The sequence below is a fragment of the Ursus maritimus genome, unplaced genomic scaffold, assembly GCF_017311325.1.
Source record: "Ursus maritimus isolate PB19 unplaced genomic scaffold, ASM1731132v1 scaffold_22, whole genome shotgun sequence".
Lineage (NCBI taxonomy): Eukaryota > Metazoa > Chordata > Mammalia > Carnivora > Ursidae > Ursus > Ursus maritimus.
In genome coordinates this window covers 30,069,977-30,097,188 of record NW_024424675.1, presented here as the reverse complement: position 1 = coordinate 30,097,188, position 27,212 = coordinate 30,069,977, and the positions used below count along the sequence as shown (strand labels likewise).

The following is a 27,212-nucleotide window of genomic DNA, read 5'->3' as shown; positions in this document are numbered from 1 at the left end:
CTTGCAGTAATTAGGAGAGAACCTTGTCTCCAAACCCCATGACCAAAAGTCGGATCAGTAGAGCCCGTCCTCCTGAGACTTCTAGAAAATGAAAAGGTGCGGGAGGGTGTGGTGGGAATCTCAAAGACCTTCGGATTAATAGACCCTGTTTCCTTCTTTAGAGTGAATATGGATATAATTTACTCACTAAACACATATTTGTTGAATTTTCCCAGCAGTTATTCATCAAAAAATGTTTGAGGGTCTGCTTGGGGCCAGCTACAAAATTGACCTAAAGTTAGATTTTCTTTTCTCAAGAAAGTTTAGTCTGGTTACAAACAGGCAGTTACAGTAGGACATGGCATATGCCTCAAAAGAGCCAGGGTTTCTGCATTGCGGGTGGAGGAGTGACGCTCTGGAACTGGAGAGTATGGAGGTTTGGGGCATGTCAGCCCCACCAGAGAATCTGAGAGTGTTTTAAAGAGGTGGTGTCTTCTGGGTAGAGCCAGGTTTAGTCGGGTTGTTTCTGAGGATCCAGGAGGAAAGCTTGGGAGGGAAAAGAGTAGTATATGGTTGGGTTTGGGAAGGTGAAGCATATGATAGTAAAGGAGAGTGGACAGGCCTGGAGTGTGGAGTGCTAAATTTTGGGTGGTGACCAAAGATAAACTAAGATAAGAGGCATGGTGGATTGGGGTGGCTCAGTCGGGTAAGCATCCCGACTCTTGATTTTGGCTCAGGCTGTGGTCTCCGGGTTGTGGGATTGAGCCCTGCATTGGGCTCTGCGTGCAGTGCAGAGTCTGCTTGAGGTTCTCTCTCTCCCTCTCCTTCTGTCCCGCCCCCCTCCCCCCACCCCCGCACTCTCTCTAAATAAATAAATAAAATCTTAAAAAAAAAAATGTGGATTTCGCTGGCCATCAGATTCCCAAACAAATTGGTCCCAGCTGTGCTCTCCTGGGGGAAGGTGAGAACTCCCATCCCTAAGATGGTGTGTACCACCAATATGTCACCAAATCATGACACACAATTCAGAACAGTGAAAGAGGCAAAGTTGATCATGTGGATGAATAAATAATTTATTTCTTAGACTTTTCAGTGTCACACTGCAGAGGGTCTTAAGGTGAGAGCTAATACCAGTCAGACCTTCCGTTTGGCAGTCATTGGAAGGCCTTTTCAGCCTGCCTAAAGAGGGAGTGTTAGTATATTGCTTAGTGGAACCAAGATTTTAAACAGCCTCCTCACCCTGGAGTCATGTTTCAAAAGGACTTAGAATGGACCTTACCCAAATTCTCCCTCCTCTAAAGAAAGAAATCTGAGCATCGAATGCTTTTCTCTATCTTTTGACATACTTTGACAGATATTTTGTTGTCCTAACTCATTCTGTATTCTGAAACATACTTGAGAAGCCCAAGCACAGTGATGAGGATGGTAAAAGAATGTTGACTCGTTTCATATGAAGTATGATGGATGAAACTAGGATTATGTAGCCTAAAGAAGGGAAGGTTTAAAAGCATCCTGTAAAGAAAAGAAATTAAATGTATCTGTTGCTGGACCTGTGGATGCAAATGGTCACGTGGGGAGCATTACTGGAGGGCAGGCAAGGTACCTATAAAGTATTGTTTTCTCTCTCTCCTTACTCTTCCCTGTCTGCATCTAAATTTAATAATCTACCTCCCCCCGGTTTTTGTTACTGCCTGGAATTAACAAGGTTTAGATTGACTTTGCAGATCTGGAGAAGTTGAATCTCTGAGACTCTTGAAACATCATAAGAGAAAAATGCCCCCCACTCCCTGGTTTTATTTTTTTTATTTTTTATTTTTTTTATTTTTAAAGATTTTATTTATTTATTCGACAGAGATAGAGACAGCCAGCGAGAGAGGGAACACAAGCAGGGGGAGTGGGAGAGGAAGAAGCAGGCTCATAGCGGAGGAGCCTGATGTGGGGCTCGATCCCAGAACGCCGGGATCACGCCCTGAGCCGAAGGCAGACGCTTAAGCTTAATGACTGAGCCACCCAGGCGCCCCCACTCCCTGGTTTTAAATACAAAAATGTGATAATAGAGGTGGGGACTAAGAATGACAGAGTCTAGGACTTTGGCAAGAGGGAGTCTGAAGCTTTCAAATCTGTCCACCGCTCTTCAGTCCTTAATTTACCAGCTTCCCAGCAGCATTTGATGCCTGTAATCATTCTGTCTTGAAGTGCTCTCATCTTCTGGCTTCTGCGATACCACACTTCTCTTACTTTTCCCCCCACTGCATCACTGACCTGATTGCACCCTCTCTGTAGGTTCTCTTTCTCACCCTCTCTGTAGGTTCTTCCCCCGGGGGCCCTTAAATATTAGTGCTTGTTAGGTTTTGGTCCTGTTCTTCTTCTCTCTTTGTCCATTCTTCCTGGGCAGTCTAATTCATTCTTATAGAAATGTCTTTTGGAGGGGGCGCCTGGGTGGCTCCGTCAGTTAAGCGTCTGCCTTCAGCTTAGGTCATGATCCCAGGGTCCTGGGATTGAGCCCCCACATCGGGATTCCTGCTAGGCAGGGAGTCTGCTTCTCCCTCTCCTCTGTCCCTGCTCATGCTCTCTCAAATAAATAAATAAATAAATAAAATCTTAAAAAAAAAAAAAAGAAAGAAATGTCTTTTGAAAGTATATGCGAGGGGCGCCTGGGTAGCGCAGTCGTTACGTGTCTGCCTTCGGCTCAGGGTGTGATCCCGGCGTTATGGGATCGAGCCCCACATCAGGCTCCTCCGCTAGGAGCCTGCTTCTTCCTCTCCCACTCCCCCTGCTTGTGTTCCCTTTCTCGCTGGCTGTCTCTCTCTGTCAAATAAATAAATAAAATCTTAAAAAAAAAAAAAAAAGAAAGTATACGCGAGAACCTCTTGAATACCTCTACCTGCATTATCCTTAGATGCCTTGAAACTGACCTCTCCTCCTCCTGGTGCTAACCAGCTGTGACTACGTGAGGAGCCACATCAGGGTCAGAATGCCTGCTCTATCATCCAGAGCACAGGACTCCTGGGGAAAGAGGGATTGAATATTCTGAGTGGAAGAGGGAACACACACAGGGTTGGACATTGTTCCTGGGTCTTGCTCACCCAGCACAGCTTGCTTGCCAAATGACTGAACTCAGTACAATGGCAGTTAGAATGGCAAGAAAATGTGGGTTTTCACCTTTAGTCTATCCTGTGGTCAGATAACCATAGGAAATATTCTTTCAGAAGAAGGTGAAGGTGAAAGAATAAAACAGTCCTAATTTTAATTGGAAAATAACTTTTGCCACCTGCAAATGTCTACACGCCGACTCAATAATAGTAGTGGTTCTTATTTTCATTTGGACTTTTTTTTTTTTAAGATTTTTTATTTATTCATTTGAGACAGATACAGAGAGAGAGAGCATGAGCGGGGGAGAGGAAAAGGAGAGGGAGAAGCAGGCTCCCCGCTGAGCCAGGAGCTTGCCGTGGGGCTGGATCCCAGGACCCTGGGATCATGACCTGAGCCGAAGGCAGACGCTTAACCATCTGAGCCACCCAGGCGCCCCTTTATTTGGACTTTAAAGAAGTCAGAAGGTCTCAATTTAGATAAGCTATTCTACTCATTTTTATGTTGAGCTAATTTCTTAACATTAAGTAAGTCTAAACATAGAACATTTTCATCTTCCTGCTGGAGAAGTTGGAAGACCATGAGGCAGGCAGCAGCAGGAGCTGGGCCTTGCTTACAACTGAAGCGCTTGGGGATGGGGGGTGTGCGGGGGCCTTTCCGACGCGAGGGCAGTGAGCACTCTCTTTGCCCAGCACTCAGTTGAACGTGATCGCAGTGCTGGCGTCTTTCATATTCTGCCTTTGATTCCTGAATCGTAATTTGGAGGAGTGTGAATTGTCTGGTAAAAAAGCTTTTCCTGTTCATTATTAAAGTCTTTAAGATTTTTCTATTACATGTATGTGAAAATATTTTTATTACAAGTATTGTGAAAGTAACATCCTTGTTATCGAAAATGTAGATGTCTATAGAAAAATTAAACAACCAGATTTGCACAGCCTCCAATGATTACTGCTAACTTTTTGTCGATTTTCTTCCATTCTTTATTCTATATGCAGGAAGTTGTCATTTTTGTTTACATGTACAATTTTATAGACTTCCTTTTTCTGTTTTTCACATGGAAAATACTCATTTCATTCAATAACTGTATGATTGCATGTTACCGTAAGCCACAAAGATTGGGGAATACCTCAGTCACTGCCTTGTGAAGCTTAACATTTTAGTCATGGAGACAGATGGAAACAAATAATAACTTTCAGAAAGTTATAAAGAAAGAAGTGAATGTTACCCACAGTCCTGTCACCCAGACATATGATGGTTAACATCCAGTATGTCTCCTCAATTTATTTTATAAAGGTAGTGTTGAAAAATAGCATTTTTAAAAAACAAAAATGGGATCAGATCATAGATTTTTTTTTCCACTTTCCAACATGTTGTGGTCTTTTTTTATGTTAACTAAAACTTTGTAATTAATAATAATATAATACAATATAATAATATAACAATGGCTGCATAATACTGTTCCATCTGATGGATGTGCTATTAATTTAAGCATTTTACTAAAGATTGACGAATAGGTTATAGTTTTTTCCCCCTCTATTAGAAATTCTGTATCAGATATTCTAAGCCTTTGGAGAACCTTAATGTTTCCTTAATTTCTGTTGTAAAAGAGAAATCGCTCAGTTTAAAAGCATATCCATAATTAAAATTTTGGTATTGTATTGTTGCTCTACTCCCCTGCAAAAGGCTTTTTAATAGTTGATGGAGCTGTCCGCAACGTCCAAGAGGACCATTTTCGATCTGTCTTTATATTGGATTTTTAAAAATTGAGATATAATTCATGTTCTATAAATTCTATTATGCTTTTAAATTGTGCAATTCAGTGGTTTTTAGTATAGTTACAAGATTGTATAAAGATCACCACTATTTGATTCCAGAACATTTTTATCACCCCCAAAAGAAACCATATGCCCATTAGCAGGCACTCCTCATTTCCTCTTCCCTCAGGCCCTGGCAACCACTAATTTACTTCGTGTCTCTATGGATATGCCTATTCTGGGCATTTCATATAAATGGAATTATACCATATGTAGTCTTTTGTACCCGACCTCTTTCGCTTGGCATAATTTTCAAGGTGTATGCATGTTGTGCCCTGGGTGATTTTCTTAATTAGAGTCTATTTTGACTTTCAAGTACTTGAGTGATTCTTGGGGGAATAACCCTGGTTTGTCTTGGACCTGTGTTTGGGAACCATTGACCTAGGCCATAATCTCTCCATTAGTTCTTAAATCCTTTACAACTGACCCAGATCGAGTTTTCCTGGATTCATATCTTTAAGTGTCTTTTCCAGGAATATCATAGGTTGCTAAATTTGAGTCAAAGAAGTGGGTTTTATTGCTAACAGTGCGGTTTGTGAGCTAGTGTTGTGTTGTTAGGTGTTTTTGTTTTTGTTTATCAGTTGGCTTCTCCATTTCATCCTGTGTTCTAGGTGCTTGTCTCTATTTAGTAAATTGTCAGTATAGTGTAAAATATTGTTGGTACTGTGGTCTGTCATTGCCAACTCTTCCCTCTAGGGCCATTTTCGAAGTGATGATTTACTATCCTTCTTGGTAGAGGCTGAAAACAGTTTATTAAGGCTCTTTGTCTCTTCTCCACTGATCTTGAGACACTTGGAAGAAATATTTTTTGTCAAATTTTTTAATCCTCATCAGGTATCTTTTCCAAGCCCCTCAACATGGTGCCTTAAAAATAAATAAATTTCTGGTGGGTTATTGACTTTGGGGATTTAATTTTATTTTTTTCAATACTAGGATCTTACTTTTGGGATACTTCTCCCCTTTTAACATTGACTAATTGTGCTGCACTTCTTGGGGTTCCCTTCTTCCTGTAGGATGTCCCCACTCTGCCATTCCTTAGGAATATAACTTTTTTAAAAAATATATTTTATTTATTTATTTGCCAGCGAGAGAGAGAGCGAGTGAGCACGAGCAGGGGGAGCAGCAGGCAGAGGGAGAAACAGACTCCCTGCTGAGCAGGGAGCCCAATGCGGGACTCAGTCCCAGGACCTCGGGATCATGACCTGAGCCAAAGGCAGATGCGTAACCAACTGAGCCACCCAGGCACCCCAGAATATAACCTTTTGACAAGTTGCTTCATCTCTCTGACCTGACTATCTTATCTGTAAAATGGGGGGTAGAGCTGATGACTATTGGTAATTTCTTAGAGTAGAATTGCTGGGATGTCAGGTAGTTTTTACATTTATAAAGAACTATCTGACCTTTTCCCAAAGTGGTTGTATAGGCCAAGTCCATTTAACATTTCTAACCAAGTCCAATCATGCTGGTCTGGTGGCCTAGCGATCATTATGGTTTCCTGGAATGTATGCCATTAAGTGCTCAGTGAAGTGAGCCCTAACTTTTGGCCAGAAGGTTCAGATCCAAGTTTTTCTACGCACTAGGTGTATGTTTCTGGGTACGTCACCTAACATCAGTAATCTTTTTCTTCATATACAAAATAGGTGTCTTTACACCAACCTTTCAGGATAGTTGTAAAGATTAGAGATATCAAGAAGCATGCTTTGCATAATTCCGTGTATATCCGTATGATACATGTCCAATAAATGTTAACTGTTACTGCATAATGATTGAATATCCAGTTTCCACCACCTACCTCCATTTGCCTCCGCTTTGGAAGGCCCTAGCCTTCAAAAGATAGACCTTGAAATGAGGTACGAATTGAAAAGAGGGTCCCACTTTTATCTACAGAGAGCTGCCTTGGTGGAATTAGGTCTTGAATATGTGGTCTTTGAAAAGCTTCTTTAATAAACTGACTTGTATCTCATGCTTTTTTAGTGTGTCCACCCTTGCATGCTAAGCAAAAACTTGTTTCCTGAGGGTCAAGTGTCCCTGGCACAGAATTCATTAATATCCCAAGGATGGCTGTGTACTCTCAGGTTGAGTTTCAAGGGGGTACCAATTACTGCACTCTTGGGTTTCTTGTTGCCTTTTTTTTCTTTTTCTCTTCTTTTTTCTTTTTCTCTTCTCTTCTTTTTTTCTTTTTATTGTGGTAAAAGTGTAACATGAAATTTACCATCTTGACGACTTTCTTGTATTTGATTTTAAATTCCTTTTAAGTTTGCTTAGCTTCTCTTTTTCCTAAGCCATCCTAAGTGCTGAATTAGCAGTGAGGTAGTCAAACTGAGTTTTCTTTTCTTTACTTTTTTCTTTTCTTTTCTTTTCTTTTCTTTTCTTTTCTTTTCTTTTCTTTTCTTTTTTTTCTTTCTTTCTTTCTTTCTAAGTAGCGAGTGCCGCCAGAATGACCAGTACTTTCTGGACTTAGGCTTGTTTATGACATTGGACTTTATTTACGATAAAGATCCAAAAAAATCCTTCTTTTCTTTCATCTTTTTCTCGTGGGATTTTCAGTGTTATGTTTGGGAGTATTGGACTAGGAAAGGGAGCTGCAAAACACAGAAGGGGAAACATGCAGCTGAATTTTGCACTCCATCACTCCCAGGGTGGGCCAGGAAGTCTGAGCACAGATTGGGTAACCAGAACACTGGAAGGAAGCCACGCCACCTAGGCAAGTGTCTGTGCCCTTTAGCACACACCAAGCCTCTTGTAAGGGGAGCAGACTCGTCACAAGTGGTGCTGTTCCTAAGCCATCATGCAAAGATGATTGTAGCCGGCTTCCTGGAAAGCCTGCTTGTCCCTCCCAGGCTCTTCTTAAATTATTTCTTTGTTCCTTACCCAGGAGAGTATGCTGTTGCCTGAAACCAGCACCTACGTTATCGGATTATTGCCGGCCTTAGCTCGGTTATGAAATGACAGATGTACTCTGTGATACCAGACCTGAAAGTCTGAGATCTGACTTCTGCTTCCAGAGGGATGTTTCCTGAAGGCGGTCACCTTGGGAAGCTGCACCTTTATTTCATGGTGCTCAGAAAAGCTTCAGAACTTCCTTTTTAGGAAGATGCCTTCAGCTTCTGTGGCACAGTCTTTCTAACGGCATCTGTACAATAAAGCTTTCTCCTATACGGGCAGGGTGTTTTTGTTTTGTTTTGTTTTTTGTTTTTTGTTTTGTTTTGTTTGCAAGTGGCCAGAGGTTATTTGGCACTGCGTCTGGGGGCTTAGATGATCATACAGAGAGAGGAACGCCACTTTCAGTTAAAAAGGAAAGATGTAGTTTTGAGTGGTCCAGGTTTTCTTGTTGAAAATCAAATCAGCTGAATGTTGATGCAGCTTGAAGATACACGAGAGCAAAGATTTGGGGAAATCGGCACCCTGCTGAGTTTGCCCCTGCATCCTTGCCATCCAGTGATACCACTTTTATTTATGAGGACATTGGTGTAGAACTTTTGTGTACTCGCATGAGAAATGCCATTCTGGGTCAGAACAGTGTGCCTAGAATCTAAAGATATCTTGTGGGACATCATTGTTGTTGCCTGTTCTAGACATGGGACTTCTAAGATGTTTCACATTTTGGCACATAACATGGAAATCCTTCAGAGTGGTAGGGTTTTGTTTTGTTTTGTTTGTTTTTCATTTTTACATATGAATTTTTTATATGCTAACAGTACCTTGGTTCAGGTCCACAAGGGCAAAGGCAGACACAAAGTGTGTGCTGGTTGCCACTATCTCCCCAAGACCTAGCACATGAAGAACTAACACATGGTAGGAAATGAGTAAATGTTGAACAGATCCACGCATTCAAATGTCATAGCACTCTTTAGTATGAAGCATGCAATGGAAAAGTAATACTCTTGTTTCTCTGTCTTTTACAGTTGTCAAATTTAAAAGTTCTGAATCACTCCCCAATGTCTGATGCCTCTGTCAATTTTGACTACAAATCCCCCTCCCCGTTTGACCGCAGCACTGATCAGGAAGAGAAAATTGAAGATGTTGCCAGTCACTGTCTGCCTCAGAAGGACCTGTACGCTGCAGAAGAGGAAGCCGAGACCCTTTTTCCTAGGAAAATGACATCCCATAATGGAATGGAGGACAGTGGAGGGGGAGGCACTGGAGTAAAGAAGAAAAGGAAGAAAAAGGATCCAGGAGAGCAAGAGGGTACAGCAAAGGGAAGCAAGGACAGGGAGCCCAAGCCAAAGAGGAAGCGAGAACCTAGAGAGCCAAAGGAACCCCGGAAGGCCAAGGAGCCCAAGAGAGCCAAGGAGCCCAAGGAGCCTAAGCCGAAGGATGGAGCCAAGAAAGTGCGGAAGCCCCGGGAGGCCTCGGGCACCAAGGAGGCCAAAGAGAAGAGGAGCAGCGCCGACTCCATAGCCAGGACAAAGTCCAAGAAGGCCAGGTGCGTCTCTTTCCTCCCTCTCAGCATGCTTGGCTCTGACTACACAGAATGGTTTGCCTTTGGCCTCACTCCAGCCCCTGGACGTAACTCTACTACTTTCATCCAGAATGAACCACTTTCTCACCTCCTAATGAGAAAAAGATAACCTTAATAACTGTTCCTTTTGGATTAAGAAGAATTAAAATACATTTGCACTCACAGGGTGTAAGGGAAGGGACGTCAGAGGTGACACACAGAGGGCAGTGGTTTGGGGGACAGCATCAGTGTGAAGTGGCAGAGGGGCAGCTATCAGGACGGTGCCTGGTCCTGGGAATCTGTGTGCGGGCAGTCTGGGGGAGCCATGGGCATGAGCAGACAGAAGAGGACTGCCCAGCTTCCCTCGGCCACAAGCTCTCTAGTGTGGGACCACTCCTGGTCTATTTCTCTCATTCAGCGTCTAACACAGTGCCTGACACATCAACAGGTACTCAGGAAGGGATACGTAAATGAGACCAGTGGAGACCACAGTAGAGAGCTCAGAGGGCCTGGGTATAGATTCACTGCAGGGGGGGTGGCGTTAAGGGTCCTGGCTAGAGATCCTGTCAGGATCCACATGTACTCTTCACTCCGGAAACTCTGTATATGTCGTTGTGTACAAATGGAATGTTTTTCATTTTGTTTCTTTCTGAATTCTTTGTGCAGAACATTATATTTAAACTTTCTGAGGAAATGCAAAGCAAAAAATATATAACCCCTATATAGTTAAAAGGAACTTAAGTTTCTAAAATCTCAGCGCAGAGGCAGAATGTAGAGCGGGAGCACCATAAAAACACAGAAATTGATGTGACTGCTGACATGACAATGAGACCGTCAGACCTGTGTGGGGTCAGGCATGGAGGAGTAAGTTTTAAAGAGAAGAGAACATTTTGGATGGTTTATGCTGTGACTCAGAATTTACTATATAGTTCCATTCATTTTCAGAAGGATTTTGTTGGGACCAGATGGATGATTTCATAATCCAAGTTAAAACTGCCTTATAATATTCATTCCCTTCGGCCTGGTAGGGGATTTCGTCTTTTGTCTCTCATAGAGGCTTGGCGTGTGGGGTGATCTTAGGAATGTAGTTTATAGACAGGACCTAAAATACCCTATAGATGGTCAAGAGATGTAGGTATAAAAGTCAGGATTCTCACTAACAAGAAATTTAGGGGAATTTTATGTTTCTTAGTGAACCTAGTGAGCATACTCTGATCTCTATGTGTCTCTGATGTAGCAGAGTGAGTCTCTGTCTTCTGCTATAACTTTCATCTCCAGGTTACTTTGGAGAAGCTGAAGTGGTTGGTTCTTCTGGGTAATAACACATGTGAGGGAGAATCAGATGTGAGCCAGTGGGGTGACTTTCAGAAAACAAAGAGGAATCCCTGAGGGTAGTGTTTTAGGGTAGTTGGAGGAGAGTTTTCACACCTCTACTAAGGATTTTGGTTTGTTTGTAGAAGGTATTAGAAAGCCATAGGTGTCGGAGCTCACTGGCACTGGTCTCTGGCGTTGACCTGCTGAAAGCATTTCACATTTACTTGGTGTGAGCTCTGAAACAAGGAGATGAGCGTACAGACATTGCCATAAGTTCCATTTGGGGCCCATGAGGAGGCATGTCACAAAGCAACTTTAGGTGTCCTATACATGTGTAGCAATACTAAGGGAACCTGTCTGTGATCTAAGTAGGCTGTATACAATACAAGTGAACTGGAGAAGTGCTCGGTAGTGTTTCCAAGGGCTGCTAACTTCTGGCAGCAGCAGACACCCTTTGAGAGGATGCTGGCAGAGCTGGTTGTCTCTTCAGCAATGTGGGCAAGTTACGTGAGGCTTTCTGTCTTGACTCTGGGGCTATGTAAAACTGTCTTATACCATAAAATTCTATGTAGCTTGGTAGGATTTTGTACTGGTGAGCCTTTCATTTCTTGTCCTTTATATATTTAGTAAATTGCTTTGGTTCCTTTAATTAAAGATCCCACTGGTCAACAGAAGCAGTTTTAGTTATGTAAGGACATTAATTGAAAAAAAATGTTGGCAAGTGAGTCTCAGTTTTTTGTGCTCCTTGATTTACTGTCTTGTAGGTTGGCTCAAGTACATGTTTCGATTTGAGTAGTTATTGATTAGACCTGGATATTGGTAGTTGCAGATCATTCACTCAGCACTTGGATTATCATGGGAGCTCCATAATTGATTTAAGGCTTCCAGTCTTTTTCACCTTCAGTCCATCTTGCCAGCTTTCACTGGTGAATCTTTTGGAAGCACTGTTACCTTATTTCTGTTTGTAGTTGGAAAAGGTGGATCAAATGCCTTCATCCTCTCTTCCTTCCAAATCAGTTTGCAAATAGTCAACAGAGATGGAGGTGCAGTGACCAGCTTTATTATTATGAACTGGATTGAAGAACCTCCACCAGCTTGTGGCTGAAATTGGGCTGCTTGGTACTCCCTCAGTTGAGTTTATCCCTCAGAACTGCAGGCACTGAAGCCTGGAGCACACTCTGGGCTGTGTCTGCTCTGTTCCTTTTCACAGGCTTTCCAGTCCAGTAGGTCCCTGATCAGAGACGTGGGAGGAGTTTGAAGAAGGGCTGAACATTTGTCAGTATTATTCCCTCCTTAGGAGTAAAACTGGGGGACCGGGAAATGAGATTTCCTCTAATGGTTTATGCCTGCTTTGAAACTTCCGATTGTTCCTACTGCTTCCAAGACAGTCCAGACTCCTTTCTCTGTTATTTAAACCCTTCCCCCACTTCCAGTCTCTGGCAGTAGACCTCACCAGCCAGACTGATGTCACTGGCCCTTAAAGACACTTGACTCGTTTCTCCTGGATTGCTCTTGCTGTTCCTCCCAACATGATTGCCTTGTCCTTCTCCCAGTATCCCAAGTCCTTTCCATTTCCAGCTCTGAGTGCAAGTCCCAGTTCTCCATAGAGCTTCCCCAAACCAGTGTGCTGGTGTGTCCCTTCTTCCATAACACTGGAGCCTTGCTCTGCATTGTAAATCAGAGACTTTTTCCCTGGGAAGACTGAAGGAGAGCTAGTCTGACCTGTTGTACTGCAGCCAGGAAAAGGGAGACCCGCTGGGAAGTGACTTGTGTACAGGGGTGTGTCATAAACTCAGACCTCCTGATCCCCAGCCTTGTACATTTCCCTCTGCAGAAGGTGCCTTTCAGTTATAAACTGTCATTGTCATGTGTGTATGACTTGTCTCATTAACATCAGTTAAGTGCCTGAGGTTGGGACCACTATGCTTTGTGTCTTTTATGCTCTTGGGGGTCAGTCACCAGCGAGGTTTGTCGGGTTGTTCAACACATTAAGAGTATTTATATGTTTATATATTATAATATGTAATTTATATGCTTTGCATATATATATATTATATATTATTTATGTATTTATATACTATATATTTGTATATTATATCTTATGTATATAATTTGTTTTCCTAGAACAAATGGGTAGAGCTCTTCTCCCTGAAAATAAGACCCATATAAGATATACGAACTCCCATTATTTTTTTTCCATTGTTAAATAATAATAGGTGGTGTCTCAATTTTAACTAAAGAAATGAACATTTTAAAAATAACTCGTCTAAGGCACAAAGCTAATGGGCAGCACTGTTGGAATTTGACTCCGAGCTCCCACTTTCTTCTCTCACAGTTTTGCACGTGTTTATGCCTCACGGGGGAATGTCGGGAATGGAAAGTGGGGAGATTCCAGTGTCAGAGAAATTGTTTTTTTATTTGTAGGAAATGACCCTTCTGTAGATTTCAGTCCGCACACTCCATAGTGTCCTCTAGGCCTCTACAGGCTGTGGGGCGGCTCCGGCTTTCTCCCGTGCTGCCGTGCTACTTCTCATGCACTTGAGGCAGTAAGCACATAACCAAACAGGTCTCTGCTTCTAAACAGGTGACAGAGCCTCACAGATTTTCTTTTCGAGGATGACATCAATAGTGATGAATATTCATTTACTGCATAGGGGATAAAAGTCCAAAATGCCCAAGTAAGAGAAGCGAGAAGCTTTTTTTTTTTTTTTAACTACTATCTCTACCTTTCCCTTCAAATTATCTTGGAGTATGAGCTTAATTCACTTCTTTACTGTATGAAACTTAAGCAAGAAAGTTCTTCTAGGAGGCCAAATTAGGCTGTCATTTCCTGACTCTGATATGTAAATTTCACTTAGTATAGATTAATTGCTTTTACAGTTTTTTAATTACAGTACCTTTTCCCAAAGAGGAAAGGGCCACTGCTTTAAGAAGTCATACAGACAGAGATACACATGCACATGGACATCCAGACGTACACAGATGTATGCATATGTAGACACCCGGGGCCGGTATGGCTGCAGCAAGGTAGGCAGGTGTCAGGTCCGATCCTGGGGGGCCCAACATCGATAGGGCTCTGGGAGAATGCTTTGGTATTAGGAAAGCACCTCAGCACTTCCTTAGGGTGGCCAAAGAAATTTCTCACTAAGGAACCTTATAAGATGTAATAGATTCTGTGCTCAGCAGCAGTTTTAGGATCAAATGCTTCTATGTGCCTATGAATTTCATATTTCTCTTTCTTGAAATAGCCTTTAGTAAAAGTTAGCTTAGCTTCATGGCATTAAAGCATGGTTTGATGAGCAGGAAAGACGACCCATTCGAGTGTGTGTGAGGCCATCTGGTGTTCTTACTCCATATCTAGGGAGGAGTGCCTAACGCCTAGATTGATGGCCCTTTATTTATTTATTTATTTTTTAAAAGATTTTGTTTATTTATTTGACAGAAACACAGCCAGCGAGAGAGGGAACACAAGCAGGGGGAGTGGGAGAGGAAGAGGCAGGCTCATAGCGGAGGAGCCTGATGTGGGGCTCGATCCCATAACGCCGGGATCACGCCCTGAGCTGAAGGCAGACACTTAACGACTGCGCCACCCAGGCGTCCCAATGGCCCTTTAGACTGTACTCTCTTAAATCAGTAGTTGAGCATCCTGATTCAGCTGGAGGTTGTTTTTTGTAAGCCTGGGTCTTGAGTGTTGGTGTTCATTTTGTTGAAGGCAGAGCATAAGCTTTGGAATTTCCACTCATGTCAGAATGGTTTATATTCTCTCTCTCAAAAGTCAAACTGATCAGTGGGGGCGCCAGGGTGGCTCAGTCAGTTAAGTGTCTGCCTTTGGCTCAGGTCATGATCCCAGGGTCCTGGGATCGAGCCCCTCGTTGGGCTCCCTACTCGGTGGGGAGTCTGCCTCTCCCTCAGCTCATGCTCTCTCTCACTCTCTCTCAAATAAATAAATAAAATCTTTAAAAAAAAAGAGAGAAAGAAACTGATCAGTGAACTAGCCTAAGTGGAGGAACATTTACTTGGATCTCTGATGCTCAGACTTTGCTGTGCCTAAGGAATTACCTGGACAGCTTATTAGAAAAGTAGATACCAGGGGCGCCTGGGTGGCACAGCAGTTAAGCGTCTGCCTTCGGCTCAGGGCGTGATCCCGGCGTTACGGGATCAAGCCCTACATCAGGCTCCTCCGCTGGGAGCCTGCTTCTTTCTCTCCCACTCCCCTTGCTTGTGTTCCCTCTCTCGCTGACTGTCTCTATCTCTGTCAAATAAATAAATAAAATCTTAAAAAAAAAAAAAAAGAAAAGTAGATACCAGACTACATCCCCAGAGAGTGTGATTTATAAGGTCTGAGGTAGACCCAGGAATCTACAAATTCAAAAGCCAGATAGTTAAAGTATACTTGGTTCTTAGACCATCCTTTAAGAAACAGATAAAAGATCACTGGGAAAATGGAGCATATTTACATTTTTTTTTTTTTTTTAAAGATTTTATTTATTTATTCGACAGAGATAGAGACAGCCAGCGAGAGAGGGAACACAAGCAGGGGGAGTGGGAGAGGAAGAAGCAGGCTCATAGCGGAGGAGCCTGATGCGGGGCTCGATCCCACAACGCCGGAATCACGCCCTGAGCCGAAGGCAGACGCTTAACCGCTGTGCCACCCAGGCGCCCCTACATTTTTATATTTAACATCTCCTAGGAATGGAAAGCCAAAAAGAGGAAAAGAGATGAATGGTGTGATGAGCCGTATGAAGTAATAAGAAATATACATGTTTTGGTTTCTGCCCTGGTTCCTGGCACAGAGCTCCTGAAACCTTTGTACATTCCTGAGTGATAAGAATACCCATCTTATCTCTTATTTAATATTTGGTCTTTGACCCATCCTTGACACAGGCCTCCTGAGACCATTGTAATCTCAGGGATAAGAGCACTAGGAGCATCCTTGTTCTGATTTTGTCTCTGCCCTGTTCCTGGATACAGGGCACTAAACCCTTGCAAACTCCTAAGTGATAAGAACACTAGAAGCATCCTTTGATCTAGTGAGGTGACTTTGGGTGGGCTCCAGGATTGGTCGTGAGAAAGACCAAGCACGATTAGAGGCTTGGAGTTTTCAGCCCTACCCCTCATCCAAAGGGGAGAGAGGGGCTGGAAGTGGGGTTAATAATTCATCATGCCTACCCAATAGTAGGGGGTTTGGGGAGCCTTCAGGTGGGTAAATACATCCACGTGCCAGGAGGGTGGCGCACCTCACCTCTCCAGGGACGGGAGCTGCTGTGCTCAGGATCCTCCAGACTTCGCCCCGTCTATCTCCTCATCTGGCTGTTCGTCTCTGTCTTTTGTCATATCCTTTAACAAACTGGTACATAAGTGTTTCCCTGAGTTCTGGGAGCTGCTCTAGCAAACTAATGGAACCGGGGGGGGGGGGGGGGGGAGAGGGTCATTGGAACCTTTGGTGTATGGCAGTTGGTCAGAAGAACAGGTGAACCTGGGCTTTGGACTGGCGTCTAAAATGGCAGGGCAGGTGGGCGCGGTGTTGGGGCAGTGAGCCCTCAACCTGTGGAATCTGATGCTATCTCCAAGTAGACCGTGTCAGAACTGAGTTGAATTCTTGGACACCCTGCACCTGAGAATTGCTTGTTCGATGAGTTTTTCTTTTTGTTTTTTGGCTTTTTTTTGGGTTTTCCCCCCCCAAAACAGACCAAAGTTTTGGGCCTCAGCTTTTACCCTCATTTGTTTTGGCTTGTCAACCCAGAACAGAATATCTCTCTCCCAAATCCAGTAAGTTTAGTAATATCCGGTGAGAAAGGTTTTACCTTTTCTGGTTTTCTTCTTTGGGGGTTGCTTCTAGGAAGTTAAGCCCAGACCTTCTGTTATATAACCCTTAGAGCTGTGAGTCGGCTGACGCTGTGATGCAGGAGGGCAGTAAAATCCAGTCAGCCCAGCTCCATCACTATTTGAAGGTTAATCACCTGTCTTTTTTAAGAGTGCAGATCTTTGCTGACTGAGCCTGAGCCCGGCTCCAGATGTGGAGCTCGAGAGTGTGTGTTGACGGCATTCTTTCTGTTGGGGGACTTGTTTTAATATTCTGACCAGTTATTAGAAGGAAGAAGGCAAATGTGAAGACATAGGAGTTCTGAGTAGAGACCTGTGCTTGGAACCCACTGGGTTTTATGTGAAGTAGAGAGGAAATGTGAATGACAATGGCAAAGACCCCCTTCTGAAGCTTTGGACTAAGTCCCCATCCCTTTTTTTCCAGGAGTACCTGGAATGCGTATTACTCTGGAATCCCCAGGGCTTTTGAAGTTAGGCTTGGTACATAGTGGGCTTTACTGAATCTGAAAGGAAACAGTTACTAAATAATAATGCTGGATGAATACCTCCTTCTTATTTTATTCAGTGTACTTTTAGTGCCTCCTGTGTGCCTTGCTTTATTTATGAGTACTTTTGGTGGGAGTGGGATAGTGGAGGAAGGAAGGTGTCGTAGAAGTGTCATCTGTACTCCTCCCTATCTCAGAGGAGCTTTACGAGTTAGAGAAAGAGTCTTGCAAGTGTTCCAAAAACAGGCAAAAATGTAAACAAGCGAAAGAACCTAGTATAACTATATACAGAATAACTGAAAGGACTTGGCGGATTAAGAGTGTTTCAGTTGCGGTCCAGAGAGTCAGTCCCTTGGAAGTGGTGAGTACTGAGCCAGGTATTAAAGGAATTAGTAGATAAGAAAAGACTTAAAGCAAAAAGACCAAAAGACATTTAAATAAATGTTCTTGGGGAGAGGAGGGGCTTCCAGGTTTTTTTCCCCCCTGCACTCACTTTTATTTGCATTTATTTTATGCTGAAATTATTCCCAGGCCATAAGGTTTTGTTTCTTCTGGGATATCTTTTTCTTCTGTGCAGCCTTCCCTCCTGGTTTGGGAACAGTCTGCTCTTTTTCAATAAGGATCATCTCAGTGTCCAGGGAGAGCTCATATACGAGTTAATCTGACCATGAACTGTGTAAATTCTGCACCGCATCTCGGGGACTTTGTTCACCTGGATGTGCTCAATGGCCAGAGAATCTGCATCTAGACCCTGCACATGCTTAAGCCTGTGCGGTAAAAATTCAGCACCCCTTATGGGCCACCGAGCCCGTGCGCAGCCCCGCGCCGTGTCCGTTGTGGCGCTGGAGCGGCTCACACACTGCTGCCATACAGCGGCGTCCTTCAGATACTTGCGGCTTTTCGGATCTGCATACCCTAGATGGCCTGGGCACTTTCACATGTGTTCTTAAAGTGAACACGAAGATTTGAACCTCTTGATTTGTATGATTTTGTAGGGTTTTCTGGGTCAGGCGAATAGCAGATCATTTTCAGAGATCGCCGCAGGCTGCTCACGGGAAGAGGAAAGGTGGTGGCTCCTGGGAGAATTCATGGTGGGTTGCCGAAAGGGGGGGGTGGTTTTTGCTTTTGTTTTCACTTCTTAACCAAATAATAACGAAATGACAGGAAGGACAGAGGGGAATAAATCTTTAAAGATGAGAAATGTTGTGAATTTCTGGGCCAGGAAAGCCACTGTATCATACAAGTGGATAAATGCTGTGGGGGGATTCCTGTCCCAGCTGAGTATATGCAGGAGCTCTTTGTAGCAGAGATAGAAATGCTTCTTCCTCACAATGGACCTGGCAGCCCTGGAGAAGGAGTGGGAGGCAGGCCAGAGATGGAGGTGACTGATGAAGGGACTGTCTGTAGGATGAGTGGTCCTATGGCTTGTCAGCTCCAGGCTGAAATCAGGTAGTTACTCCAAAGATATTGAGCAGTTTGCCCTGGGGGGTAGTCTGGGGCTCCCACATGGAGACTCCCATCGACAGGAAGGGGACTTAGGGCTAGTTGCTCTGCCTTTTCCTGCCAATACCCTAAAAGGGGGCAAGAAGGGCAGCTACCTAGGTGTGCAGAGTTCTAGGCCAAGCTTCTCATTCAGGATGAGGCTTGGTCTCACCAGCCACCTCTATTTTCAACCTCATTCATTTTATTTTTAAAAAAATATTTATTTGACAGAGACAGCACAAGTAGGGGGAGTGGCAGGGAGAGGGAGAAGCGGGTTCCACTCTGTGAGGAGCCCGGAGCGGGGCTCAGTGACCCTGGGATCATGACCTGAGCCAAAGGCAGATGCTTAACCAACTGAGCCACCCAGGTACCCCTCAGCCTCATTCATTTTAAATAAGAGCAATCCACCAAAGATCATGAGACTGTAGAGGAAAATTTTAAGCAGCAAAGAAGAGGAAAAAGGAATGAGCAGAACAATTGTCCTCTGAAGAAAGAGGTCCAGGAATAAAACTTGTCAAGATGTTAAGTTTGCATCCAAGATGATATTTTGTCTGCAAAACAATGATGAGTTATGAAACAGGAGCAGTCAGAGAACAAGAAAGAATTAATGGAAATTTAAAACATATTGCCTAAAATAAAAGAATTCAACAAAAATATTGAGTAGAGGGAAGAGTAGGGGAGACATATAAGATCTAAATAATCAACTTTCATATCAGGGTGTCACTAGCTTTTGCTTGATGTTGGTAAGTAAAGAACTAGAGGCGTGAACACATTGGAGTTAGGGTGCTCTCAAAAGGCAGTTCTTTCTGGAAAGCGGGAGTTGGTGCAAAGGGTTGGCTTGTCATTTGAAATCCTACATTTTTTGAATTTTTATTTGCTTTTATAACTTTTAATAAGATTGCTTATTAAAACTTTTTCATCTTATAAGTATGTAATGTTTTTTGTATCAGTTTTTACTAGGATAATATTAAGCTGGTATCATCTTTGTTTTTGATGGTGCTAATAATACAGTTAAAGGGATGGAGGACAGGGTAGATTTGCTTCTCATTTAGTCTACAGCTGCCTACATCTGTACCAAAACAATTAGTTCTGTGTATGTTTTTCTTTTTCATTAAACCAGTATTTTTGCAGTCTCTGCCCAACTCTGTTCTCTGTGTATAGACTGAACCAACATGGGCATTAAGTAAAAGTTGAATTAAGCGTGCAGAGGGGCTCTTTGGGGGTAATATCCATGTTTTCAGTATTGTCCTTCTGGGAAGAGGATCAGGGCCTGTGGCAAGGCCTGGACTGGAAGCTTCTCTGAAGGGGTTGTTCCTGGAGTGGAAGTAGTTCTTGGGCTGTGCTCCCCAGCCACGTGCACATCTGTGAAGGCAGTAACTGGCATCGTGTGCTGTTTACAGTTCTGAATTGGGAAATTACAACAATTCCCTGTGGCAATAACTGATTTTTCCTGCTGACTTCTATGGGTATTTTATAAGATTTAATTTAAAAATGGAATGATGAGTTATTGTGAAATAATGGGGTTTGATAGATAAAAAATTTTAATACCTGGAATCTAGGGCAGCAGAGTAATAAATAACTCGTAGTAGAACAGTGTTGTGACACATACCCAGATCTTTCTCCTCATACTCAGATCCAGCGCTCAGTTTCTAACTCTCAGTTCTATCAAAGAAACCTGGAGGTTGGGGTTTGGTGATGAAGCTGGGAGGAAAGTTTGAGAAAGTCTTGTCCATCTAGTGCTTTCATGTAGTTTTCTGTAAGTAGCTACTGTAATGTAATTTCCTATTCAGAAGGCCCCTTAATTACTTATTTCCCTAATACAAACTGCAGAAAGGAAGGATGTAGAAAACCTTCTTGGCTGGTGAAACTGTGTAGAAGACAGCTGAAGGAAGAGCTTTCAGGTGAGGCCTGCTCATCAACTGTTGTTAGTCACATGGGATAGTGGTCCTGTGTGTGTTGTACCGTTTATATATTGCAAATATCTTGGACGTCATAAATATGTGATAGATGCTTTCTCTAAATTTAGTAGGTACATTTTATTGTAAAATCAGGTTCGACTTTTGTTACTAAAACTAAGTGCTTTGAGCCTCAGAAATCTTGTCTGCCATTTTTCTTTCTGTCCTTGCAAGTTAGTTTGTTCTAACTGAAAGCTAGAAAAGAGGATTATAAAAATGAAATTGCTTTGATCCAGCCCCAAGTGCCATTAAGTGGTGAGAGTATTACATCTTTGTATTATACAGAACTCCCTTGGTTACAGATGACAAACTCAACTTGAATTAAGTTTAAAAAAAAAAAGGAACAAAGGCTTCTTGGACTTAAAGAATCAGAACCAGGCAGTATGGTTGAGGATTCCGCCAGTGTGCTTTGCCTCCAACCCTCCCCTGCATCTCTCTGGGTGTCAGCTCCATCCTTTGCAACTGCTTTTCTTCTAGAGGCTGAACTGTGGCTGCCTGCAACTATGGGCTCACAGCCTAACAGCCTTATGTTGTAGGAGGAAAGAGATTCGTTTTCCTACACTATCCTGCTGAAAATTATTTTTTTTTATTTATTTATTTTAAGGAAGGACTCCCAAGTTGGCCTGGCTGGGTCATGTGTCCATCCCTGGGTCAATCACTGTGGTAAAAGGAATAGGATATCATAGCCCAGCCTGACCTTCTGCCCACTCTTGTAGTCTGGAAGGTCCATAGTGGTTATCAGCAAAAAAATGCAGAACACACACAGGATCCACTTTGGTCATGGAATAGGTATATATCAATATAGATATTATATTCATGTTTTTTCTTGAACCATTTGAGAATATCAAATGCAGGTGCATATATCATGACTTTTATCCCTAAGTACTCCTGTGAGTCTTTCCTAAGAGTAAGGCCATTTTCTTATCTAACCATTGTCTAATTACTGCTTTTGTTCACTTGCAACAAATAAGCAATCTGTGGGGAGACACTTTAAGATCATGCAAAAAGCCTGCTCATCTTCACATTGTTCTCCCTAGATTTAGCATTCCTTGGTGGTTCTGGACTGTGCTTATGTTTCGTATAGTGGTTACAAAATGATTTTCCAACTCCGCATTTCCTCTGCATTTACCAGTTGGGCTCTTTAGTAAGCAAGAGGTCTCCCTTCTCCCTTATTTATTCATTATTTATATTTCTATCCGTTATTGGTATGGATTCCTTTTGTTCTCAGCTTCTGTAATTCATTACTGTCCTTAGTCACTTTGGTGCTCGGACGGTCCCAGTTTTGGCCCACAAGAGCTCTCCAGGTTGACTCCTATGTCTTTTCGCCATGCTGCCTCCATTTTTTTGAGCACTCCCTTACTTTCTGACATAGCAAGAATGTTTCAGGCTCATCTCATATCTTCTCTTACCTCAGCCTTAGAATCAGCTATTTCTCTAAGGAACTTTGGTATTAGAAACCAAGATGTGGGGCGCCTGGGTGGCTCAGTCGGTTAAGCATCTGCCTTCGGCTCAGTTCATGATCCTGGAGTCCCCACATCAGGCTCCCTGCTCAGTGAGGAGTCTGTTTCTCCTTCTCCCTCTCCCTCTGCCCCTACCCCTGCCCTCTTGGGCTAGTTCTCTTGCTCTCACTCTCTGTCAAATAAATAAATAAAATCCTTAAAAAAAAAAACAAGATGTGAGTGCTGGGTGTGCACATGGCTAGTGGGGTATCTTCACTTTGGCTCTTTTAGTTGTCAGAGCAAGGGGAAAAACACATACACATATACATATATGTACATACACATGCATAATATATTCATAATATATGTGTGCCCATTTATATGCATGTGTTCATATATATGCTTATTTTAGAAAACCTGAGTCCATGCTGATGCCTCCAATTTAGATCCCCTATTATCACCCGCTGTTATCTTCCTTGCCTTACAACATTTCATATTTACATCTTCCCTCTTCCTTAGTGAGAACTCCAGCTCCTCATATCAACACATTTACTCATTTGCTTAATCCTATATCACATTTAAAATGGTTTCAAAATTGCTTCACCCATATGCCTACCAAAAAGTTCAAGATTTTTTCACTGCTCCAAAAGCTGAAAGTACATAGTCAGATACAGTTGATCCTTGAACAACACAGGTTTGAACTGCATGGGTCCACTTGTATACAGATTTTTCTAATATATACAGTACAATAGTGTAAATGTATTTTCTCTTCCTTAAAATTTCATTAGTAACATTTTCTGTAGCTCACTTCGTTGTAAGAATACAGTACAAAATACATATACAAAATATGTGTTAATTGACTGTTTATGTTATCAGTAAGGCTTCTGGTCAATAGTAGGCTACTGGTAGTTAAGTTTTTGAGGAGTCAAATGTTATACAAGGTTTTTTGACTCTACGGGGAGTCAGTGCCCATCCCTGTGTTGCTCAGGAGCCAGCTCTGCTGTGTTCACAAATTAATGAGATTTTCCCCCTCTGTTCAGTGTGGGGGGAGGAGGGACACACTTGGATCGATTCGTTTAAGCTTGTTTTCATCTTTAATTTTTAATTTTTTATTATGTAGAACTTCAACATGTTTCCAAAAGTCAAGTGTATAAAAAGATACTTTCAGAGAAGTATCATTCACTTCCTGTATAGGGATACAGGAACCCAACCCTTCCCTCCACCTATCCCTGTTTTTTTGGTGCATCCTTCCTGTGATTCCTTTTAATTTTTTTTTAAAAGATTTTATTTATTTATTTATTTGCCAGAGAGAGACAGTGTGTGAGCACAAGCAGGGGGAGTGGCAGGCAGAGGGAGAGGCAAGCTCCCTGCTGAGCAAGAAGCCTGATGCAGAACTCGATCCCAGAACCCTGGGATCATGACCTGGGCCGAAGGCAGACGCTTAACTGACTGAACCACCCAGGCATCCCTATTTATTTTACTTTATTTATTTTTTTTAGAGGGAAAGGGAGAGAATCTTTTTTTCTTTTTTTTTAAGATTTATTTATTTGAGAGAGGGAGCAGACATGGTGGGGAGGGGCAGAGGGAGAGAATCCTTAAGCAGACTCCCTACTGAGCACAGAGCCTGGCAGGGGCTCTGCCCCAGGACTCTGAGATCATGACCTGACCCAAAATCAAGGGTCAGCTGCTTAACTGACTGAGTTACCCAGGCACCCTGGGGGAGAGAGAGACTCTTAAGCAGGCTCCTCATCCAGCACGGAGCCTGACGCAGGCTCTAATTCACCACCCTGATATCATGACCTAAGCTGAAATCGAGTTGACTGCTTAACTGACTGAGCCACCCAGGTGCCCCTCTTTTAAAAATATAAATATATATATGCATGTTTTCTTATTTTCCCTTTATTCTTCCGCAAAAGGTAGCATAATATACCATTTTGCACTTCACTTTTTACACTTAGCAGTGTATCTCAGAAATCATTCCACATCAATGCGTAGGATTCTTAATTGTTTTTACAGCTGCATAGTACTCTGCTGTACGTATCTGAATTTGTTCACTTTCGTTTCTTCATGTAGGTAGTTTCTGTTAATTTGCAATTACCAAATAATACTGCAGTGAGTAACCTCACTCATATATTTTCATGTTGTTGGAGGTCTATCTTTAGAGTATATTCCTATAAATGGAATTGCTAGATCAAAGGGTATATACATATGTAGTTTTGTTACATATTATTTAACCACTATTTTTGAAGTACTTGGGGTTTCAGAGAGCAAACAAGCATCCATGGACCAAATCCATCTAGCAGTTTGGAGGTTAAATGTCTTCATTTGATAAAACTCTCAAGCATTAAGTTTTCACAAGTTATTGCAAAGAGGGAGAAAGCATATTTCATCTTATCTTCCTGGAGAATGAATTCAGTGATATTTTGTGTCCTATTTGAAAATCCCATTTATAAGCTTACAAAGAATCTTTTCTTCCTGATACTTGTCTTTATAAGAAGAGCTCCAGGAAGAATTTTTGGAACTCAAAATTGATTCTGTTGCCAAAGGTAACCTACAGAAAATCACTTTGAAGATTTCCCAGCTAGAATATCTTCTTACTTACCCACAAATAAGCAAGCAGTTTTCACCAGTCATTTTCCTATTTTACCAACATATATTTGAGAATGTGTTCCCTCTACTCCACACTGGCCCCAGCTTCTGGCTAGGAAAATCTTGTAGTGTCCCAGGCTTGACTTTGGAAGTGCCTCAGTGACTCTTCCTTACACTCATTATTTAATGTGACTATGAAAATGAAGGCAAATATAAAATATATATGAGTCTTTTTTTTTTTTAAGATTTTATTTATTTATTCGACAGAGATAGAGACAGCCAGCGAGAGAGGGAACACAAGCAGGGGGAGTGGGAGAGGAAGAAGCAGGCTCATAGCAGAAGAGCCTGATGTGGGGCTCGATCCCATCACGCTGGGATCACGCCCTGAGCCAAAGGCAGACGCTTAACCACTGTGCCACCCAGGCGCCCCAAAATATATATGAGTCTTATAGTAAAGACTCATATTTTGAGGAGATTCTATTTCTTAATTATGGCTTGAGCTTGGTTTGGGTTTGAGTTTGAGTTTGAGTGTGAGTTGAGTAGTTCTGAGTATGTGTATAAATATATACATATAATGAAGACTAAACATATAGACAAAGTTTTCTAGTATAATGAAGCCATATTTAGTAGATAGATAAATTGATTTCAGTTGTTGGGAGAAAGGATTTCAGATTCTACAGAAGATTAAACAGGACCCTGAGTGTGTGATTATTATTGTGACTCTGTATATTAATCAGCTGTCTTTAAATTCATGTCCAAAAAAATTAAGCACAAACCTTCTTTTGTTAAGAGATCCATTTTAAAAAAAACTATCAAGAACTATGGATTTGTGGATTTATTTTTTCTGTATTTGGGTCATTGGAATATTTTGTTGCTAAGTCTTTTGGTCAATATATTGAGATTCAAATACATTAAAGGAGATTTGAAGTTTTTAAAAGGGAGACTGGGGTTTAAAAAAAAAAAAGAAAACGCAGTATGATATTAAAAGCAACAGGCTGTAGGTCAGATGAGCTGAGTGTCGGCCTCTGCTGCTGACTTTGGGAACTTTGCCGCTTTTAAACCTGTTGCTTCTTCTGGAATATGAGGTTCATTTACCTGCCCTCACTCCCTCGCGACACTGGTTGTTAACAGTGAAATGAGACAAGGAACACACAAGTACTTGATAGAATATGAATTGCTATGCAGTTTTCTTAGTGAGGAGCTATATAACATGACATAAATATCCCTGGGACAATTTAGAATCTGTATAAACTCTTCCACCCGTCTCCCATTCTGAACTGATAGTAGAACCTCTGTTTTTTCCTCTGTGTTTGAGAATACAGGTCCCTTGTTAAAATGCATAATCCTCCAAAATGGCAGGACCCCTTGAATTTCATTTCCTCAGTTTGGACCAAAGTAACTTTTCCTAAAGAACTTTCCTGGTAGGTAGGCAGGCAAGCCAGTCTTCAGCCCGGAGAATCAAGGATGTGCTGTTTGTGCTGACCTGATTGAGGGTCCGTGAGTAGTTAGGGGTGTTCAAGAGAGAGGCGGGCTGGTCTCAGCAGTCAGCACTGGTTGTTCATCATGCTGGGTCTCCCATCTCTAAACGAGGCCATCTGTTTCCCTCCCTTCCCCCACACCTTCCGATAACTCACCTGATAGAAAATGCTAGTGATTTTGGCTCTTTCCTCATCTTCCATAGTCTGTCCCTTGCTCACACTTACTGGTTGTATTTCTGCTGGATCTTTTAAATGATTTTCACCTTTGAGTTTTCATTGATTATATTTAGCCTGGGTCTTCATTTCCTCTTGCCTGGGCCTTCATTTCCTCTTGCCTGGGCTTGCCATCTGGCCTTTGTCACACAGAATGAAGTCAAAACTGTCTGGCTTGGTATGTACCGATTTCTTTGCAGCTCCATTACTTAGTGCTACTGTTCACTCTCCCTGTCCTCCAGCCACGCAGACTATCCTTTAATAGATGTGTGCTTAACACTCTTCCATTCCCCAAGAATGCCAGGGTAATTAAGAGCATGCCTGGGCTCAACTCCTTTCTTCACCATTTACTAGCCATATTACCCTGGAAATTAACCATACCTCACTGTGCTTCCTGATCAAATGAGGATAGTAATACTATCTGCCTTATAAGGTTGATGTGAGGGCTAAATGAGGTAATCCATGTGAGAGACTTAGAGAGCCGTGCCTGTATACAGTAAGTGCTATATAACTAGTAGCTGTAATTATTATTACTACTACTGTTACAAGTACTGTTCCATGTACATCCCTGCTGAGTTGCATTTTCCCATATCTCCCCAGTGATGAGTGATCTTGATGCACCCATCTATTCAGTAAGCTTTTATTGGATACTTACTATGTATAAGGCATAAAACTGCTCACTGTGAGGAATACAAACTTTAATCAAGTACATACTGTCCTTTAGGAACTTAGAGTCTAGTAGGAGAGATCAGAGATGTATAGAATATTTATCCACTCGCAAATGTTTGTGGAGCAACTACACAGGATCTGGGCACAGTGTCGTTCTGACACTGATGTTGTAGTTAATGACTAACTTTGGTGAAAGATCAGAGTTTGAGTACCTTAAGCAAAGCATAGCCGAGGTGCTTTGGGAATATGGAAAAGAGATTTTATCAGCTAGGAGGGTCAGGAAAAGCTTTTTAGAGGTGTTGCCATCTTAGCAGGACCATGGAGGATGGATAGACTTCGCCTGGCTTCACCTGTCTCGGGAGGCATTCAACTATGGCCCTGCCTGGGCTATGGCTCTGGGTGGCTGGTAGGATTTTCAGAATTGTAACCTCCTCAAGGGCA

At 42.4% G+C, this 27,212-nt stretch overlaps 1 protein-coding gene across 1 annotated transcript in view; it reads left to right on the top strand.

Annotated features, from left to right (window-relative positions):
• Nucleotides 1-27,212, top strand: part of CHD6 (chromodomain helicase DNA binding protein 6) — a 193,347-nt gene that overhangs the window by 53,167 nt on the left and 112,968 nt on the right. Inside the window, exon 3 of the mRNA XM_008698095.2 lies at nt 8,789-9,309. Within this exon, the coding sequence (XP_008696317.1) occupies nt 8,789-9,309 (521 nt within the window). The remainder of the gene's footprint in view (nt 1-8,788; nt 9,310-27,212) is intronic.